The 20,869-nt window shown below is 32.9% G+C and overlaps 4 protein-coding genes across 12 annotated transcripts in view; 2 read left to right on the top strand and 2 right to left on the bottom strand.

Annotated features, from left to right (window-relative positions):
• LOC106760522 (mediator of RNA polymerase II transcription subunit 15a-like) overlaps positions 1-7,310 on the bottom strand; it is an 8,904-nt gene extending 1,594 nt beyond the window's left edge. The window contains exons 1-6 of the mRNA XM_022780248.1: positions 6,552-7,310; positions 6,021-6,144; positions 5,060-5,171; positions 4,847-4,961; positions 2,536-3,777; positions 589-686 (exon numbers count right to left, since the gene is read on the bottom strand). Coding sequence (XP_022635969.1) covers positions 589-686; positions 2,536-3,777; positions 4,847-4,961; positions 5,060-5,171; positions 6,021-6,130 — 1,677 coding nt within the window. The 5' untranslated portion in view covers positions 6,131-6,144; positions 6,552-7,310. The remainder of the gene's footprint in view (positions 1-588; positions 687-2,535; positions 3,778-4,846; positions 4,962-5,059; positions 5,172-6,020; positions 6,145-6,551) is intronic.
• Positions 1-10,629, top strand: part of LOC106760783 (zinc finger protein 1-like) — an 11,369-nt gene extending 740 nt beyond the window's left edge. The window contains exons 1-5 of one of the 9 annotated variants that reach the window (XM_014644209.2): positions 6,292-6,619; positions 7,858-8,271; positions 8,353-8,498; positions 9,246-9,425; positions 9,626-10,628. In XM_014644209.2, the coding sequence (XP_014499695.1) occupies positions 9,636-10,385 (750 nt within the window). In that variant the 5' untranslated portion in view covers positions 6,292-6,619; positions 7,858-8,271; positions 8,353-8,498; positions 9,246-9,425; positions 9,626-9,635 and the 3' untranslated portion in view covers positions 10,386-10,628. Of the gene's footprint in view, positions 1-6,282; positions 6,620-7,422; positions 7,709-7,857; positions 8,993-9,245; positions 9,426-9,625 lie in introns of those variants that run through there. The other 8 variants (XM_022781172.1, XM_022781174.1, XM_014644208.2 and 5 more) reach the window with 8 other exon arrangements.
• On the bottom strand, positions 7,660-8,145 carry LOC106760521 (mediator of RNA polymerase II transcription subunit 15a-like). Its single transcript, XM_014643945.1, has one exon. The coding sequence runs from the start codon at positions 8,143-8,145 to the stop codon at positions 7,660-7,662; it is 486 nt and encodes a 161-aa protein (XP_014499431.1).
• A 7,804-nt stretch (positions 10,630-18,433) lies between the features above and the next one.
• LOC106760760 (ethylene-responsive transcription factor ERF003) lies at positions 18,434-19,931 on the top strand. Its single transcript, XM_014644179.2, has 2 exons — positions 18,434-18,724; positions 18,912-19,931. The coding sequence occupies exons 1-2, from the start codon at positions 18,576-18,578 to the stop codon at positions 19,390-19,392; spliced, it is 630 nt and encodes a 209-aa protein (XP_014499665.1). The 5' UTR covers positions 18,434-18,575; the 3' UTR covers positions 19,393-19,931.
• Positions 19,932-20,869: the final 938 nt, after the last annotated feature.

Genomic DNA, 20,869 nt, shown 5'->3' with positions numbered 1-20,869 from the left:
AAAAGAGCATAAAAAATAAGATGTGTGCTCGCAAAACTTGTGATTGCAACTTTTCCCTTGCCTTTGACTGAGGGAAACTAAGCATTTCCAATTCTAACAATGGTGACATTGATTAGGCTCAATAAACCAACTTTCACTTAACTCACTGCTCAAGAAACAAGTTGGTTAAAGAGTTACTTAAAGAAATGACATTTATAGACACCTATACGTGACAATGAAGTTATTTTTCAAACCGCGACTTTTATGAAAGAACCAAACATATTGAGATTGATTGTGATCTAATTCAAAACAATATTATACTTGGAGAAATCGAGACTGAGTTTGTTAATTCAAGTGATCAACTAGCATATGGTTTTACTAAATCATTAGGTGAACTTAGAATTGATTATATTTATAAGCATGGTATATATGTACCACCTTCAGGGAGAGTGTTAGATATTCCTCATTCAGTTTATTATATTTTTGTTATTAATGTTGTTAGATGTAGCTAGCTTAGGTCCATCTCTTTGCATTTTTATATTTATAAATATACCAATACACATTAGAGATTCGTCTTATGCCTCTTTCTCTTTTATTTCAACGGTCTTAAAAGATGATTAGAAAATAGGATATTACCTTTTGATAAACTTCTTCTTGCCAATCACCCCCACTTGACTGGCCAGTCTGTGCTGTTGAATCCAGAGAAGCTTCAAAAGATATTTCAAACACATGTGAGCTAGGGCTGAAAAAATGCAGAAATTTGTTGTTTTTGAAAATTAATGAGGTAATTGCAAAATATGTTAGTGAACATTATTCTGTCATACACATATGATATCCTATGTTGTTGCTTTCCAGAAAGTTTGATGCTTAACTTATATGGACGAGTTATTAATAACACAAACGTCACCACAGAATTTCTGAGTTTTGCCACAGGCATTAGACAAGGCAAATAAGTCATGGAGGAAAGACAAACAAACCAGAAATGGTAAATTTGAAGCAATAGTCCCAATATTTCTTTTACAGAAATCAGATGATAATCATAATTTAGGGCAGAGAAATGCACAAAAATACATTGAATTCCTGTATTTCTCTTACAATTTTCATTTTCTTTGCAATCTTTTGACAAAAAGTGCAAGATTTATCCAAGGCAGTCCAAATAGAACTCCTACATGTAGATTCGTATATGATTCTACTTCTACATGCTTGTAAGATGGGGTATCCTGATTTAGAAGAAAACTAGTCCTACTGAGATCATGCAGGGACGGTATTCGAGCATGTCAAATTACAGGGAACAAGCAATCCCAGTAATCCTGCCCTTGGTTTTCCATCTTAGCTGCTGACAAAATCAAACCCAAACCCAGATAATACCCAAAATGAAATGACATTGCAAAACTCTCATACCTGCAAAATACAATGTCTACGAACAATATCTGCTAAAAATATCATATTCATCAAAACTGAAGTTGAGTTATCAATGTGTAACTAGAGACTGGGTGTAATTTATGCACTGGTGGCAGAGCCTATAAGGTCTAGCCGTCTAGGGCAAGGACAGAACAGCGCTACCACCTTAAAACTAAATCACAGGCATGCCTGTTCTCCTAGCTACCAATTTTGAACAGTGGCATATAACAAACAGTTCTGAAAAGGATACAGCAGGAACTGGATGGCTGCTTATTTTAATATTATAATACAAGCTAAATAATTTATAACACAATAAAGATGTCAAATATATTCATGACAAATAATAAGTCAAATTTACACACCCAATTACTATCAATCTAGGAGCAAAAAGAACAAAATAATGAAGTAAAAAGAAAGAAAAATGATGGTGAAATTAACATGAAAAAAAAAAACATAGCAACTTAAGTAAAGCTAAATGTGGACTAGAAAGATGAAAGAACAAACGCAAGGAGGAAAACTCTTTTGAAAAGTGAAGAAACAAATGTCACAACAGACGTAACCCCTCCGTACAAGGTCAAGGAAGAAGATTTTCAAGTCCTACTATATGTTGAAAGAGAAATAAAAGAAATATAGAAAAGCTTATTGTCATCAGTTCAGTCTGCACTTTCCTAGAGTATGCTTTAGATTACTATACCTGTTCTATCATATTTTGATGTACAGTCCTTTCTCTGCTTTTGTAATATTACATTTTGTGGAGCAGTTCACTGAAAAGTAAATGTTTTTAGTGTTTTAATGTTTCAATTTGCATATTTAACTAGTGACCTTGGCTCTATTAGAGGGCTTAGGCCATTATTTTGCTGGGCAGACAAGGCTTAGACCTTGCAGAACTACATCTGTATTGTATTTAGAATAAGAGTTTATTCCAATGTCAGTAGAGATTTCAAAGTTATCCAACCTATTTATATTATATAGATGTTTGAAATACAATTTTATATAAGATGGGGATCTTTTATTCCATGATGTGATCGCACAATTTGTCTACCTCCTAAATGACCCAAGGTAGTAGGTAAGCTAACACGTTTGATCACCAAGAAGCCATCAATTGACAGAAGGTAAAGCACACAAAGAAAAAGGCATAGTTGCAAATTCACATACTTGATGAAGTTTCTGGAAGGGGTCTTTGTGATTGATATAACTGCTTCTGCTGATCAAGAACAGTTGATTGCTGAAGTAAGGGACCTGAGGCTTGAAGCCTTTGTTGCATATCTCGTTGCAAGGAATTTGGTTGCTGTTGCAAACCCAACTGTTGTTGCAATTGTGCAGGCTGAGATTGAATCTGTGGCATCAATTGATGTTGTGGAGCCTGTGTCTGTGACTGCTGCACTTGAGATGGTAACAAATTTGATGCATTTGGTTGAGATTGTGATTGAATTTGAACCTGTGATTGTTGTAGCACGTGTGCAGAGTGCTGGCTTGTTTGCATACCTGAGTTGCCAGATTGAGGTCCTAAGACCTGCTGTGGCTGTAACCCAGGGACATTATTACCCAACTGTTGATGCATATTTGATAGGTTGTTTTGCTGATTTATTAATTGTTGCTGTTGCAGGTTGGAGAGATTGTTCTGTTGTGCAAGTAACCTCTGTTGTGGTTGCTGCAAATCACTAACATTATTACTTTGTGTCCCAAGTATTTGGGTATGCTGCATGTTTGAGGCATTTCCCTGTGCGCCCATAAGCTGTTGTTGTTGTTGTTGTTGTGGAGGTAATATTGATTGTTGAGTCATTGGTGTTTGCTGCTGATGAATGATTGAAGTTTGCTGTGGTTGTTGTTGCCTGATAACTTGGGAGTGTTGCTGAAGCACAGACTGTGTTGATTGTTGAACATTATTAGATTGTTGATTGTGCTGAATGCTAGGTAGAGATGTCTGCATCATGGGAGCCTGCTGCATAACAGATGATGTTTGAATGACAGGTTGCTGAGAAGATTGCAGTTGATTTGGTTGTAGAAGATTCTGCTGCTGCTGCTGCTGCTGGTGGAACTTCTGCCTTATAAGCTGATGTTGAATTTGTTGCTGATACAGAAATTGCTGTGAATTTTGTGATTGCTGCTGTTGTTGGGGAACAACCTGCTGCCTTGCTTGAATTTGTCTCTGGGAACCAGCAAACATATTTTGCATGTTGGAATTCTGGCTAATGGTGTTCCCCACTGAATTCTGTCCAGGTATATTCTGCATGTTAGGATTATTCTGGCCAACATTTTGGATAGGAGTCTGGGTTAAACCCGATGATTGAGATGCAATATTATTTTGCATAAGCTGTTGGCGTGCCTGGGATTGATTGGGCATAGGAATAGAATGTTGCTGCCCAGGATTGTGAACTTGAGGTGGAATTACAAGCCCTATTAAATAAACAGTGATTCGTTAAGACAGAGAAAGCCACAAAAAACTTAAAATATAACATCAGGATCCGAATGAATTGTTAACAGCGCACAATTGGAATTTTGCAACCTAACAAGGAGTTGAAGTTAACAAAAAGCTAGTAAGCAAGCAAGAAAGGTCCAAGTAAAAGAAAGCAAATGTATGAACAAACAATACTACCTGTAATAATGGATACAAGTTGGTCTTCAGAGGGAATAAAGAGTTAACAATGTGGTTCAAGCTTTTTGAACTTTCAAAAATTAAGCATTTCATCACTTTTTTCCTTTGTGGGTAATTTGTATTTTCCATTCACAATTAGATTGATTTTTGTTAAGGTTCCTACAACAAAAATGGATGAAATAAAGCCAATATTATTACTCAAAAATGTATCAGAAATACAGTAGGGTTAACAATCCTACTGCCCCAGAGCAAGCTCCTTCAAGGAAACAACATTCCCACTCCTAACCGAAGTTTTTTCTCTCCTCACTACCTCTTATTTTACTCCCTTATATTTTCCCCGTCCCTCTCATTCCTCAATTGATTGGGTTACATCTTTTGCCACCACAACACTACTCTTCACAACCTTTTTTCTCCTTCCACACAACATCCAAACCTTGGGCTTACTGTGAGTGTCTGGGTCCACATTCCTTGCCATAACAATTTTAGTCAAACGGTTACTCATCCAACACCTAGATTTGTAATTTCAATGTGCTCTTTTTGGTGGAAGACTTAAACTCAAGATTAACAAAAGATTCCTAATGTAGGATACAACACTTGCATCCTTTATCTTTTGGCAATCAATAACTTAAGCCCAAATGAACATAAAATCTAAATCAAAAAAAAGAAAAACATATATGTATTTGGTGTTCAAATTCAAACCAAACAATTAAAAATAAATTCTTCTTTAGATACTAAAACCTGGAAAAAAAGCGGGAATGGCAAAGGAAACCAAAATTGCAAGTCAACAACGGATATAGACACATACATTGCAATGTTTTTAGAGATAAATTTTAAAATGTTAATATCAATGGAAAAATTTTAAAAGCTGACCTGGATCGGGAGGTTTATTACTTGGACCACCTTGATTTGGAGCATTGGCCATGCTGCCCTGGGATTTAGTCTCCATGGTAAGCATCTTCAAAGATATTTTTCGTAGATAATCAGACTGAAATAAGGAAATATCACATTAAACCATCAATCTTTCAAATGGAACGTTATTGTAAAGATAACCAAAAATTGATAAATCTATAATCAAATACGTACCTGGCTTGTTGCAGCAGTAAAAATCTTCTCTTCAAACCTTTGAGCAATCTTCTGAAGTTCATGCAATCCCTCTTGACCAGAAACAGGAAGATGTCTTTTTAACGTGTCCATTCTATAGAAAATGAAGAAAAACAATTTAATAACTAAATAATACAAATTATAGAAAACTTATTGTCAATCGACAATCCTAAAATGTTATAAGCTCGTTAAAATGTAAAAAAGACCTTATTGAAATCATTCACATGTTCAAAACAAAAAATAATTATAGTACAATAGATATCACGAATGGAGTGAAAGCAGCAGATTTAAATTTAAATTTTCGAATTTCATTCTCTTTTTTTTGAAATATTCTCTACCAAGGCTAGTATAGCAATGTCTTTCCTTTGAAAATAACTTCTGAAATATATGAAAAATTGAGAGTTTGAAGCACATGTGAGAGTCATCCATAAGTTTTATCTTGATTTCTAGTAGTCCAAGTGACTGCTCTTCCTTGTTTATCATGAAGATGAAGATGAAACTTCAAATTCAAGTAGCAAGTAGCAGACCCGTTTCTTACACCATCTAAGTATTATCCTCCTCCATCTTTTCTCCATTAATTTGTTTTCGTGTTCTTATGCTCTATAATTGTTAGTTCAACCTGTTCCAATCCATTTCTATACGTAGTCATATTCTTGTTAATGTCTTTATTCAGCTAACCTCATCATCAATGAGCATGTGCAGACATGCTAAACCTCATCCTACACTTTAATTATGACATTAAAAACCATAGAAACAATATTTTATTAAATTTTCATTTTCCAAAAAAAATGAACCCATTTAATTGTTTTATTAACTTGAGACATTTGAGCACAAGTTTCATAACTTTGTGAATCATAGAATTACCAGTACTCGCGCAAATGTTATTAATCTATGGAATTATGAACCAAAAATAAATCATTGAGACCATAAGACTGAATCTTACATTTTGTTGACAATTCTTTGGCGTGATTCTTGCTGCAACCCACCTCTCCAATCACTAGTATCCATATTGGCTTCATTGCTTTGATTAGGTCTCCAATTATTGTTATCCATCTAATTTTGATTAACTAAAAAAAGAAAAAACGGACTATTCTTGTCAAATAAATTCCAAAAGATAATTTAAATATATGAAATATTATCAAGATAATTCAACATATAACCCATATAAATAAAACATCCACCAATAAAGGTAACGGTTAAACAACAAAGTTATAAAAACCTAGGTTTATAAGATGCCCACAAAAACATTAATTTTCTAATTGTCTGGTAATTAATTGTAAAAGCGAATAATAAAATTCCAATTTTACATAAAATATCCTCGTTCATTTATAAATTTATGTCTGTTCTCGTCTCTCAAAGATCGAGTACTGATTCAAACGAAACGCCCCTCTTTGCTATTATCCATGGCTGGAGTCAATAATCTTTCAAAGATGAAAAAAAAAAGAAAAAACAAATCCAATATTAGAAAACCGACCTGATGGTGGTGGCGATTTTCGTGCGATTCGGGTGTGGGAGCAGTGTTACAGATTGCCTGTCTGACTGGTGAGCTTCGACTGTATTTTAAGCTGTGAAGAAACCATTTCCAAATATTATTACTATTATTAGGCTTAGCAGCGAATTTTATCCTCAATGACAAATCTTAATTTAGTTTTTTATTTTAAAAGTTACGTGTCATCGTGGTGTTTCTTTGCTGAATCACATCCCCTAATGTGAATCTGGTTTCAAGGGTTTGAGCTTTGGCTTTCTCTCTCTTTCGGTTTCTTTTCGTTCGTTACCCTTCCCTCTCCTATATGAGAAACTGGGTGTTGAATTCTATTTTGGGTTGTGGAAAAAGCCAGACAAGTAGGTTTGGCAAGAACTACTTTTTCTTTATAGGATGGCATCTTACCATCATCTCTCATCTATCATGCTTATTGAGGTCTGTTTGTTCTTCCCGCCAAACCTACTACTCCATCAATAAGTCTAATCTATCATGCTCCCGCCAAACCTACTACTCCACCAATAATTCTATGTTTCTTTAACAGCAATGCATGCTTTTATATAAACTCGAGAGAGTTCATTGCTGAGAGCAGAGTTTGTTGTTTGTTGAAGAGACTTTGCAGAGAACTTATTTTTCTGCATACGGTGATTCTTTTTCTTCTTCTCACCCACCACAAAACTATTTCATCTCAGTGAGCCATATGGAAAATTATAATGAAATCTATTTAACACCTATATTTCATTTAGGTCGGGTGCATCTCTACCACCTTCTCTTGTTTATCTGGAAAAGAAAGGTTGTTGTTGAGTTCATTAGAACCTTTATTATCATGTCTGCTGCCACTGTTGCAACCATTGTCAACCGCGAGAGTTCTGAGACCCTTAAGTCTATTTTTCTGAATCCTGTGGTTCCACAAGTAAGTGTCTTAAGGGTCTCAAAACTCTCGCGGTTGACAATGGCTGCAGCAGTGGCAGCAAACATGATAATAAAGGTTCCAATGAACTCAGCAGCAACCTTTCTTCCCAGATAAACAAGAGAAGGTGGTAGAGATGCACCAGAAGTAAATGAAATATCAGGTGTTAAATAGATTTCATTATAATTTGCATTATTCATTTGGTGAAGTTGTTGTAATTGATGAGTCGGCAATTGTGCAGGTAGTTGTTGCTTTGCTGTTTGGTGTAATTGCTGATTGCTGCTGTTGTTGCTGTTGCATGATCTGTTGTTGCTTTCTCTGAATCAATTGCAGCTGATATTGTTGCTTAATTTGTTGATTATGTAACATCTGTTGCTCCTGTTGTTTTAGTTGCTGGTGTTGAAGCATACTGGAACCTTGCTGAAGGGAGTTAAGATTTGACTGGATTACATTAACCCCGGATTGTGAGGATAAGGAGTTAACATAAGTTTGTTGAGGAGCACTAACAGGGTTTTGTTGGAGTGAGCTAACAGGAACCTGTTGTAGGGAGTTTACAGCATTTCCTGGTCCTGAATCTAAATTGGAATTTGGTTGCATTGAATTCATCATACTCTGCTGTGTTGTAGATACACCAGACAGAGAATTATGCTGCATGTTTGGTATATTATTCTGCTGCATTGTTGCTATAGAGCCTTGCATATTTGATGAACTGAGAATTAATTTGATTTTCATGAGACTGCACTTGTGTAACTTGGGATTGTGACTGTGACATGGAATGCATATGTGGTGGGGGAAGCTGTCCAGGTATGTTTTTCTTAGGCCTATTTGTATTTATAAAATTAATAATCTGCTTCCCATATGAACCCAGTTTCTCCTTGAAACTAGGTGAGAGTGAGATATTACTCTTGGAAACCTGAAGGAATGTTATAATTCGCTCCAGCATCATTTTANACACCTTCAGCTTATCAAGCTGCTCTGACTTTGGTTGTTGTGGAAGAGAATCCTGCTGATAAACAAAGAAAAGATACAAGGTTAAACAGTGACACTACTTTGAGTAAAAATAAAAACAATAAAGGACTTCTCCTTTTAAAGTTTGCTAGAATAATAATAATGGATTTAATCTGGCAAGTAGCTTTCTTTCATTGATTTAATCTGCCGTTTAAAATCAACAAAAGCAAATCATCAATGCATTTTAAACCTTGAAATCTCCTGTGCAGGAAGATTTGTAACACTATTGCCTTAAGGAAGGGTAAAAAATATTTTCCCATTTTATAGTTCAGTCAAGAAAAAATGAATACTAATCCATCATGCACATGCTCTTTCTGAAGCATATGGATAAAACTTCATCTATATATCTTGTGCTGAAATTCAACTATTTATTAATATGATATCCTTTTTTTCTATATAATAAGTATGATACATAAAGCTGACAAAGATATCATCATGCAGCAAATAAAGTTCCAGACCATACACCAATTTTCCAGGACTGGCACGAACAGATAATCTGAATCTTTCATTTTATAACGTAATTTTTTTTTATAACAGATAATTATGATGCATTAAAATTGGTATATTAAAAAAGGAAATCAAATTCTTCAAAACATTTTTGGGACAACGTAGGTGGGCAAATCAATTTTGGATCACGACTTAAAGAAATTGTTAAACAAGACAAAGATGGATTAAGAAATTTAGAACAACGCAATTTTTGTATGTCATGCATTATGATTCTGAATTTCAAAAGCATGTCAGTGTTCTTACCTTGGATTTTATTTATCTAGCCATAAACTATGGACATGAAAAAACCGAAAAAAGGAAGACCCCAGGACATGCAACGTAAAACGATAAGTGGAAGAGATAGAAAGGTTAAAAAAAAACAGGCAATGGGTTATGAGCAAGCGAAAGTTGTAGATGGGTGTTCCTCGTATGTTGCTATCATCAAAAGACATAACTCATTCTCTGTAAGCACAAACGGATGTCTTGCTTTTTAGCTCTTGCTATATTATGACATTGTAACTGTAAAATAGTACTAGCTAGTGGTTACTTCCATACATAACACACACACACACACCAGCATTTATTGTTCTTACATCACTTATAAATTTCATCCTTCTTTTTGTGAAACCAAATTTTGATCAAACCCTTGCAAATTTCTTCCTAGGTAGAAGTAGATGGAGCTTGTGTGGTCAGGGCCACATCCATCGTCTGAAAGTGATCTGAAAATTCCATTTTCAGAGAATCCTCCACCTTGCTCAAAGCCAGTGCTAGCTTCCATGGATATCCCAAAGGAGAAGAAGGAGGACCAAGAACATCCCTATGAGTCAAAGCCAGAACTCAACCTCATAAACTGTATCGATACAAATTTGTCCATGAACTCCTCAGAATCATGTCATGGAGGAGGACACGGTGATGAATTGGAGCCAAGGATATTCTCATGCAACTACTGCCAAAGGAAGTTTTATAGTTCGCAGGCCCTTGGGGGACACCAGAATGCGCATAAGCGTGAAAGAACTTTGGCAAAAAGAGGACACAGAGCTGCTGCTGCTGCTGCAGTTCCAACAGATTTTGCACACAGGTATTCCAGCATGGCTTCTCTGCCTCTGCATGGCTCCTATAACAGGTCACTGGGAATTCAGGCACATTCCACGATCAACAAACGCTCTTTTCAAACACAAACACCTTGTTTTGGTTTGTCCCATAGTCATGCTCAAAACTGGTGGCAGAAGCAGCCTTTGTACTCACAACAACAGGCAACTGGGGCAGAATCTGAATCACCCTTGGCTGGTGGCATCCAACGGCTAGGGAAGTTTTCTCCAAGGCTGGTGCCTGAGGGATTTGGAGGCTACTGGTTGGACAGTGTTCACCATTTGAAGACTAAACAAGAGGAGTTGCACAAGCTTGACTTGTCCCTCAAACTCTAAGTGCAATGCAGCCCTTCATGGCATTTCATATATAGCACATATTAATTGCGTCTTTTCTCTTTTTCAACAAGATCTTTCTATCTTTTCTTTTTCTATTTGTGCTCATGTATCAATCACTAGTTGCAGCAGCTGTAAATGCATTTTAGCCGCATAAAAACTAAAGTCCGTGTCTTGATATTATTTGCTTTGGTTTGAATTAATGGATTCTTCTGGGTTCATTTGGAAGTTAACAAACCTTCCTGGGTTTTCAATAGCATTACTCAATTGAAGCTCTCTCGTGACATAAAGCTCGTAGAGTTAGCAAGGTAGGAAAGTTAGGTGAATTAAATCATAAACTAAATGCAGCCAAAATTCATCAATTAACTACGATCCTTCGGAGCCAATCAATGTCATCTCCACTCATTTCATTCCACAAATATCCGTTTAAGGGTCTGCATGTGTCAGAAACATAAGCAAGGTTCTTAGTAAATTAATTGACATCAGTTCATGCAAGGAATTCACAATATTTTTAACCCAAAATCTCAAAACATTAAATTTTTATGGAAATTTTTCCTGTTCGACTTAGACTCCCTACAGTGAATTGTCAACCTGGGACTGTTGGAATGAAGGTATATCTGTCTCAGATTTTGGGTGACAAAGGCCCACAGTAGAGACGTGGGTACTGGTGACTATCATTGTTATAAATTCATATGCAAGATTGGTCCACCAAATGTACATAAAATTTAATTGTTGTGATTGTGCAAGCGACTAGCACTTTGACCCACCTGCAGTTGGAGGAATGGACCTTCTCTATTGGGATCAAATAGAAGTAGGTTAGGCAAAGACATGTGAAAGTAAGCTGCACAATTGACACTCGGCTATGCTTTCACATCATTTCAAAAGAAATGTTAAATTATTTGTAAGCTTGTATTGATTTTGATCCTCCCACGAATTTGTTGGTCCATATCTGCCTGATGTTTACAACCTAATCTGGTGTTAATGATGATATAAGTTTTGTGATGATGGGCTAAGTAACTGAAAATGTAGTGATTAAAACAGTTAACAATCATAGTAATCTCAGACTAACAGGAAACGGTGGAAGGGACAGGGGGAATATCTATGATGTTTGCAGCCATGAATGAGAATCTGGTATCTTTTGCCAAATGTGTCGTAACACATTGGTTGGGTTGTCTATTTTGGTTGTGGTGGGATGCCTCAGTCTTCACCGCACCATTTTTTCATTAAAATATTGAGAACTTTCACTTTTGCCTCTCCACCAAGAAAGAATGAAACACTTTAATTTCATTAAAACATGGACCACTGAGTGCTATCTTTTTTTCTGAGATTAGCTTCAATTTTGAACCAAAAACTGCATCTTCTTCATAAGATCTTATATGATAATCAAGCTCGAGATAGTCGGTCGCATTCAATGAATGTAGGCTAAGGAATTTGATTTCACATCACCATCTCAGTTAGGCTCCTCAGACTGTATCATATATGCTATACCTTTTTTCCACTTTCTTATCTTCGTAATTTTGTAGTGAGACTTAGATTTACACTATCACAAGGTCATGAAATATTTAAAAATCTTGTATCAAATCAATGAATCCAAATTGAACGGAGAAAGAGAGTTTCCTTGTTGGGCCTTCAATTTTGGGCCAACCCACAAAGGTGCAATGGACTGGACCATGCCGTGTTTCTTTAAGCTCTCTATGGATGTTTCTTTATGCAACCCACAAAGTCGCACTTAGATTTTGAAATACTACAAAATCTAAATAATTGATTTTAAAATGAAATTTAATAGACACCCATGATATAAAATAGTACTATTTAAAATTAATTATTTAGATTTAAAATCAAATTCTGTTACTAAATTTAATAGACACCCATGATATAAAATTTATTTACATTTGAAATACTCAAATTTAATAGACACCCATGATATAATTGATTTTAGCTTATATAAAACCGTGATTAACAAATTTGATTATTTTTTAAATTTGTATAAATTAATTCATGTGATATCTTATTCTGTTTTTTCCTCACCATTTCTTGTTGCATACGTGACGCATTGCTGTGCATGCAGCAAGATAAAAAATGACGTTTATGCTTACCAATTTGGTTTTTTACTTGTTGTCGTTAGTTTTATTAAAAATACTCAAGTTGAGTAATGGTGATACTAGTTAACGTAAGATATTGCTTGCTCATGGATTTCTTTGTAGTTTCAAAAAAAAAATTATCTCTTTTTAATAGAAGTATGTTATGTATATATAAATCTATGTTCATTTCTTATTTTATCTGACGTGAGACTTTATCTGTACTCAATATCTTTTTCTGTCTATCTGATTGTTTTGTTTTCCACATATTTTTCTATTTTTTTTAGNTATTGGTTTCTAACTCTCCATTCTTCACATTGAATGAAAACTTGAAGCATTGATTGAGATATTTGAGTTAAAATGTCAAGGTCATATGACAGAAGTTGGAAATGGGTGATGCGAGTTAAGCAAAGAAAATTGGAAATTTGGTTGGCCATGATCGTGAGCTTACTTCAAGTAACACTTACGTGTAAGACAAAAGAATTTACCTAATTAAGATTTGTTGGGACATGTTGATGTGACTTTTTCATTCAATTATTATTAGCATTTCTACTAATGCAGGATTAAGTTAATTATATGTTTCAGTTATCTTTCATAATTCTTCAAACGCATTTTTCAACCCAAATATACTTTCACTCTCCCTTTTCCTTTTCGGGATTCTTAATACCATACTCTTTCAAGGTGGCCTATCATATGTTCAACTACCTTCTTTTATTTCATTTTCATAATTTTGGAAATGATCATGTGTGTAACTTTCACATCTCTAGATATAATCAAGTTAAATTATATAAAATTAAAGAACTATGAATCGATTATTTTAAGATTTTATATTCAACTGAAAATCATATATATAAATGAACAATTTTGATAGTTTGAGATGATTGATTTATATTGCTATATAACAATAACAATGTCATAAACACTACAGATAAGTAAAAAGTATAAGTGTGATCAACTCCTATAACAAAAATACCACTATAATTATAATTAGAGTATAAGTAGGTTGTTGTACACCAAACAAAAATATATCATATGAAATATACTTAAGAGATCACTAAGAATAATCTAAATATAAGTCTTACATCAAGTAAATATTGACAAAATTAAACTATGAGATGAAAGACTATACATCAATTTTCTTAAGATTTTGAGTAAAAATTATTATTATACATTTTACAAGGCTAAACTCAAGTCATGTATAAATAATATCTCCCTAATAATTTTCTGGTATAAAAATATAAAACCTATTACATAACATAATCAATTCATATTGTTAAAGACATGATTAGATGCATGTTATGGAAAAAAAAATATTTAATTCTTTTATTTTCATTATTAAAAGCATGTTCGAATGTAATTTCTAAGAACTTTTCAGATTTTAGTTACTAAGAGTATATTTTAGTCAAATGAAAGACATTTATATTTTCTCTTTTAAATAGATTCTAAAATATAAGAGTTTTTTTTTTTGTTTAGGAACTGGGTGTAAGAAAATAAATACTTTTAAATTTGATTTAAATATAATAAAACTTTTGAAGTTACCATCAATTCATGAGTTTAAGTATCACTATTACGAACATGGAGAAATTATGGGTCTGAGAGAAAAATTAAGTACAATGCAATTATTGTGAATGATAAGTTATTATCTTTGATGTATAAAAGTAAAATAAAAGATAAATCTTTTTAAAATTGAAGAGTAAATTATATTTGGTTACTTTTTCTACTTTGATAGTATATGGGTACGTTCATTCATCTCACACGTACATATTCATATGATGGCGATGTTATTTTGCTACAGATATATCATTCATGATTTTTTGTATAATTATTGTAGCTATATATGTTGAGCACTGCATGCTTTATATCATCATCTTCCAATCATAAAGTCGTATATATGTTTCCAAATTAAACTAGTATCACCATTAGTAGTGTTAATAGTGTTAATTTTTACTGTGTAAAAGTCTTAAAATAAGTTAACTTAAGTTAATATAACTCTCATACAAGTTGATTTATTACATAATAAAAAAAATGAATTAATTTAACTTAACTCACTTTTTTCAATTGAAAAATTTATAATTCAATTTAACTTAATTTACTTATAAATGTATTTTTTTTAAATAGATTAACTTGATTTTTTTTAACATTATATTAAAAATATGGTTTAAACCTCTTTTTGATTCCGTTATAAGCAGATGTTCAATTTAGTTACTGTTTTTAAAAATATAAATCTTTGGTCCCTAAATTATAAAAAATGTATCAAATGAGTCTTTTTTTGACTTGAAATACTGTTTTTGATTGTTTCTTAACAATTACTACATCTTTAGATTGCTCTGATTTGTTTCTTAATAATAACAACACTTTAGATTGTTCTTTGTACTTTGACTATGAACATAAAAAAAGACTCATTTGATACATTTTTTATAACTTAAGAACCAAAGATTTACATTTTTAAAAGCGGAGACTAAAGTGAACATCCACTCATAACTTAGGGACCAAAAAGAGATTTAAACCTAAAAATATTGACATATTTTACCAAACATTATTATAAAGATATATAGTTGAAGAGTAAAATGTAATAAAAAAATCTTATGAAAAACTAATAAAAGATTTTTGTTAATGAGATAAAAATCAACTTATTTAATTAGGTTCGAACTTCTTAAATCAATGGGTTAAATGTGTAGGATTTAAGTTAACATTTAAAAATAAAAAATTCAATTTAAACTCGTGGTAAATGATTGATTCTTGAATTAAATTCATTTTAACATCTTTACATATATATCTTTGTCCAAATTTTAAAAAAAGAAACATATATTATATATAATTTTACATTAACAATATTATTTTTAATTATTGTTACGTCATTCAATGGTTTCAACTCATATATAATTTAAATACATATTCCTATTATAATTTTTTGTAAATATTTTTAACATTAAATATATAACAAAAAATTTAGACTTTATTAGAGTAATCAATATGTCCAAATATTATTTCAACGGAAGAGAATACCTACTATAGCTCCTAAAATCTTGCAATTAATTTGTTTTTTAGGGATTCGTATGATGAGATTTTAAGATGGATTCACAAGGTTGAGAAGGTGGAAAGTGAAATCCACTACAAACAGAAAAAAGTCTAATTCAAAAGCTTCTTCTTTCTAATGCATGCATGGGGAAATATATGCACTTGCATTTTGTATGGACAAGTTATCTTTAAATAGATGAAACATCGATTTAATTATTTTTATAAGTTAAAATTAATTTATATAAAAGTTACATGAAAGAGTTTCTATAAATTAATTTATCCATAGATTAATTTAAATTTTTGAAAAAAAAAGTTTAATTTTTTTAATAGAAAAAAATAGTTTAAAAGAATATTAATATATATATATATATATATATATATATATATATATATATATATATATATATATATATATATATATGAAGAATATTATTTGACGAAGTTTTTTATATTTATTTTACATTATTCTCGGTTTTACTTTTTATTTTTTTTTCTTTTTGAAAAATATAAAAATTATATTTTTATGATTATTTCATCTTTATATCGTATATGAAATGAATGTAAAATTGTGTCACGATATTATTATTGTTATTATTATTATATATTTGTGTGGAAAAGTCTTTTCTCATTGAAAATCATCACTCAATGGTTGTTTATGATTTCTATACATAATTATAAAAGCACGCGTAATGTTTGCTTTTTGGGTCGTCTGGTTGCTGATATGCTGGCACTCAAAATCACTTTTTTGGCATATAGATTCCAGAAGTAGAATTGAAGTATAGATTAATGATAACAAGTCAAAAACCACTACGTAAGAGATTTCTTAATTTCTAAATAATTTATTTCCAAGAGAACTTATTATGTGTGGATATTTCTGAAAATAACTTTCATGTAAATGCTACCAATCCATTAATTCTAACCACCAATAATCAAACATTTGTTCATATTTTATTACTATTTTTACTAAAATCGTGTTAAATAGAAAAGTAAAATCACCTTCAGTATTTTCTATGATAAAACCAAACTGAAGATAGAATCTACACTATGAGTTTATTAGTTTTTTATAATCTTTGATACGATGTTGACAAAACGGAAATAAAACTTATATAAATTATATATAGATGTGTATATGTATGACGATGGGAAGATAAGAAATGACACTTTTTACACCACGCTCATAAGACAGGAAGAAAAGATAATCTTTTTTAGATCCTTATACTCTTAGTATTTATGAGAAATGAGTATTCATTTATCAATATCTCAAATCAATTATGGATTCAATTTTATGGTTAAACTCGGTTAGTGTTCTCTTGTTTTGTTTCTTAAAATAGAGTAAGACACGGATTTCTTACTATAAGATAAATTTTTTTAATTACAAGATGAATTCTTCTGAAAAAAAATAAATTGGTGCTCGTGTAAACGAGGTGCTCTACCTAAGTGAGCTACAGTCCTTGTGTTTTTGATACATATTTTATCATAGTATGAAGATAATTGNTTGTCAAGATGAATATTACATGATCGAATCCCTTGAACGGGTGTTGGTATTGCTTATCAATATTTTGACATTTTTAATCAATTAATCGAATCGGGTATGGATAATATCTACTTGTAATCCTACTCTTTTATAAATAAATATTAAAATACTTACTATCCACAATCTGCAAATAATAAATATATGAGAGTATTAACTATTCGTCACGAATTTTATCGGTAGATATTTCTTGGGGTAAATTTTTTTTTACTATTCTAAATCTGTATTTTAACAATTATTATTCATTATGAAATATATTGTTATTAGTTTTTATAGAACAGGGGAAGTACAAGTAAAGAAAAAAAACACAGTTAGTTTAGAAAAAATAACAGTTAATTTTTTTACAATTGAATTAGTCATTCACATGTTGGTAGTATGAATTATTTACATTCTCAATTATTATTATTTTTTATGGATGAATGATTACAGCTATAGTAAATCTTTCTGGGGGAATGGTGGGTGTCTTGTATAGAACATGGGACCCAACAGTCGTTTCAAATGATAAACAATTAAACAGAGGCTACAGTGAATCCTTAAAACGCAGTGTTTCGTTGTTAAACCTCGTTTAAGAGGTTAATTTCCATGTGTTAAGAAAAAAATAGCTGTGCACTTTTACAGCTAAGTGTTCGCTGCTTTACTCATATCTGGACAAGTTCAGAGTCAAATTCTCTTAAATACTTTACGTTGTTTTCAACTTAAAATCTTAAAATAATAAAATTTATATATATTTTACAGAATTCGATTTGTTTATTTCTATTCAAAATAATAAATTGAAATCCCAACAGCGTGTCATTGATGTCAGAAAATCAACAACGTTTTTGCTAACTTGGACATTGCAAATGAAAATACTAAGAAAAGTAAGGTCAAATATAGCAGCTACAGCCATACACACGCGCGAGCAAAGAATGGGCTTCAATTTTCCATCAAACATGCATTCACTCTTTCATCATCTTGCATTGTTGCGTTAAGAAAACTGTGATGTGAGCCACGTACCCATGTCGCCCACAAATATGTTCAATCATATACCAAAATATATATATTCAATCACCTTTCTCACTTGTTTTCTTTTGGAAACTGGTTATTATTGGTAGCAAAGAAATACATTCACAGCACTTGTGAAGGTTATTATTAAAGTACATATCTACCTATATACTTCATGATTTAGGCATCATCATTGTCTGTCTTATTCATACATGTCTATTTGCATATATACCAGTGTTGGAACATAACACGTTCATTAATTAAGTCTAACTGAGATCAAGTCAAAGAAGAGAAGAAAGTTGATTGTATTTATTTTTTTCAAAATCATAGCAAACAGTGATATTCTTTGTAGAATGATGGTTTCTCATGTATGTATTATAGGAATGAATTGAATGGGTTGTAACAGTGAGTTGCAGAGAAAGAGGTATATAGGGTTAATCCAATCCAACAAGAGAGTGACCCACAGGTGAAACAATAAAATTACCCCGCTTGGAAAAGGAAGGAACTTGGTGGGACCATGGTTTCATAGAGGAGAAAGCCGCAAAAGACTATTATATAAATGAGTGTTACCACCTTCTTCTCTCCATGAAAACTTCACTTTCACATTCTCAAAGACGCTTCACCAACAAGTTTGAAGCAGCAATCACCATCATGGCTAGACCCCAACAACGCTATCGTGGTGTCCGCCAGAGGCACTGGGGCTCTTGGGTCTCTGAAATTCGCCACCCTCTTTTGTAATGCTCACTCTTTCTTCTTAAATCTTCTCAAGTAATCCTTTTCATTTCACCATGAATACCAACTTTTAGTTCTTCCGTGTTGCCCTGTAGTTTCAATCATAATAATAATCCCTTCGGCATTATTTCACCTTTTTTTCACTATGTAACAAACATTCTGATTAACGTTGTTTGCTGGCTTTTATAGGAAGACCAGAATATGGCTGGGAACGTTTGAAACAGCGGAAGATGCTGCCAGAGCGTACGATGAAGCGGCAAGGTTAATGTGCGGGCCAAAAGCACGCACCAATTTCGCTTACAATCCTAACGACCCACAATCATCTTCATCGAAGCTACTTTCTGCTACTCTGACTGCGAAGCTACACAAGTGTCACATGGCCTCTCTTTCGCTTCAAATGAGCAAGCAGAAGGGATCGCAGAAAGAGGCTGAAGAAGGGTCATCCAATTCAGGCAATGCCGTTGCGGGAACGAGCGCGGACACAACAGGATTCAGATGGGCAGAGAAGAGACACGAGGAAGTTCAGTGGGTAGAAGAATACCATGTTGAAGTGGGAGAAGCAGAACAGCAACAGTTTCAGCCAGTTCTTGAAGATGATCACATTGAACAGATGATACAGGAGCTTCTTGATTATGGTTCAATGGAGTTTAGTTGTGTGGACTCAGTCTAAAAACGAAGCAAACATTCTCCATATAGGCCAATGCAGACCTCTTTTCAGGGATGGTACTATTTACTAATGCCCCCGTGTAATAAAATATAGCGATGAGCTTTAGACTTTAGTACCATAGCAGAGTTTTCACCATGAGTTTCAATCACTCCTCATTTTAATGGTCAAGCATGTGGAACCAGAATGTAATCAATCATACAAAAACCAACGCATGCATATATGATGTGGACTATATAGTCTAGATAGCATAAGTAAAACATCAAAAGACTACAAATTTCCGACTTCCGTTTTTTGTTTATATCTTCTTGATGCTGAAACCTGCCCAAAATTCTTCAAAAGTGCAACACATATGTGGGACCTATGCTGTCTCAGACATTTATATTCATGTCCACTTTCTTATCTGCTTAACAACCACTGTTGTAAACTATAAATTATGTTAAAAGATAAGGTCAATTCTACCACATAAATAGTGAGTGTAGATCTTATCTTTAGTAGTGTAAGATTGAGTTAATTTTTGTGTTTTAACATGAGTTAAATTTTATGGTTTGTTAGATCTATTGTTCATTCGTTATCAGTTATTATCAAAACATCGGTCAATATCTAAGAAAAACGAGTTAGACTTAATCATTAATTAGTTGTAAAATTGATCTTTTTTAAGAAACTTGAGCCATTGCATTATGAAGGTAAAGACAAATGATTGAAGAGGGTTAGTGGCAACCATTTTGGCAGTAGCAGGCGTTGGAGTGGATAGTAATAAGCACCTGAGGCATGATTAGGAGAGAGTGATGCAAAACACAGAGCAAGAAACGTTTAACTTTGGATGGTGGATCATCAAAAACTGTTGAAACATAAAGTCAATACTTTGATTTGGTGTGTATCCAAGAAATCCGAGAGATGTGAACATTACAAATAATGCCAAATATGAGTGACAAAGGGTGGCAATGTGAAGTGAGCTAAATGGGCATTACTTGTTAAACAATGAACATTCTTATTGTTTTCCCACTTGCTTTTTCAAGTTGATAACACAGCAGAGGACCCTTTTTCTATTCTCTTTTGAACTATCCTTCCATCCCCTATCCTTTGTTCCAGCAAAAGCACAACTTTTGACCCACGTACTCCTCTTTTTTACCAATCCAAAGACATCTCCATTCACAACTTTTATTTTTGTCCGGATTTCATGACATTTTCTCTCTTTTTTTATATTAAATTGCACAACTTACACTCTTCTAAATCTTTAACTAAACACTCAGTTCTTATATACATTCAACAGCATCTTACACACTTCTTATTTTATTACATGTCGCGGATAAAAAAGAGAGACACAAAATTTAATGTTTTATGAATCAATGTACCCAAAAGTTGTCTGTGTATCACTTTTTTCTTTACTTCACATGCATCTTTTGGTCAAGATAATCTTATTGGAGACATAATTGAGCATTAAATATAATTAAACACCATACAAAGTCTAATTTCTTTGGCT

This window comes from Vigna radiata, chromosome 5, assembly GCF_000741045.1.
Source record: "Vigna radiata var. radiata cultivar VC1973A chromosome 5, Vradiata_ver6, whole genome shotgun sequence".
In the NCBI taxonomy this organism is placed as follows: Eukaryota; Viridiplantae; Streptophyta; class Magnoliopsida; order Fabales; family Fabaceae; genus Vigna; species Vigna radiata.
This window is presented reverse-complemented; position numbering and strand designations above follow the sequence as displayed.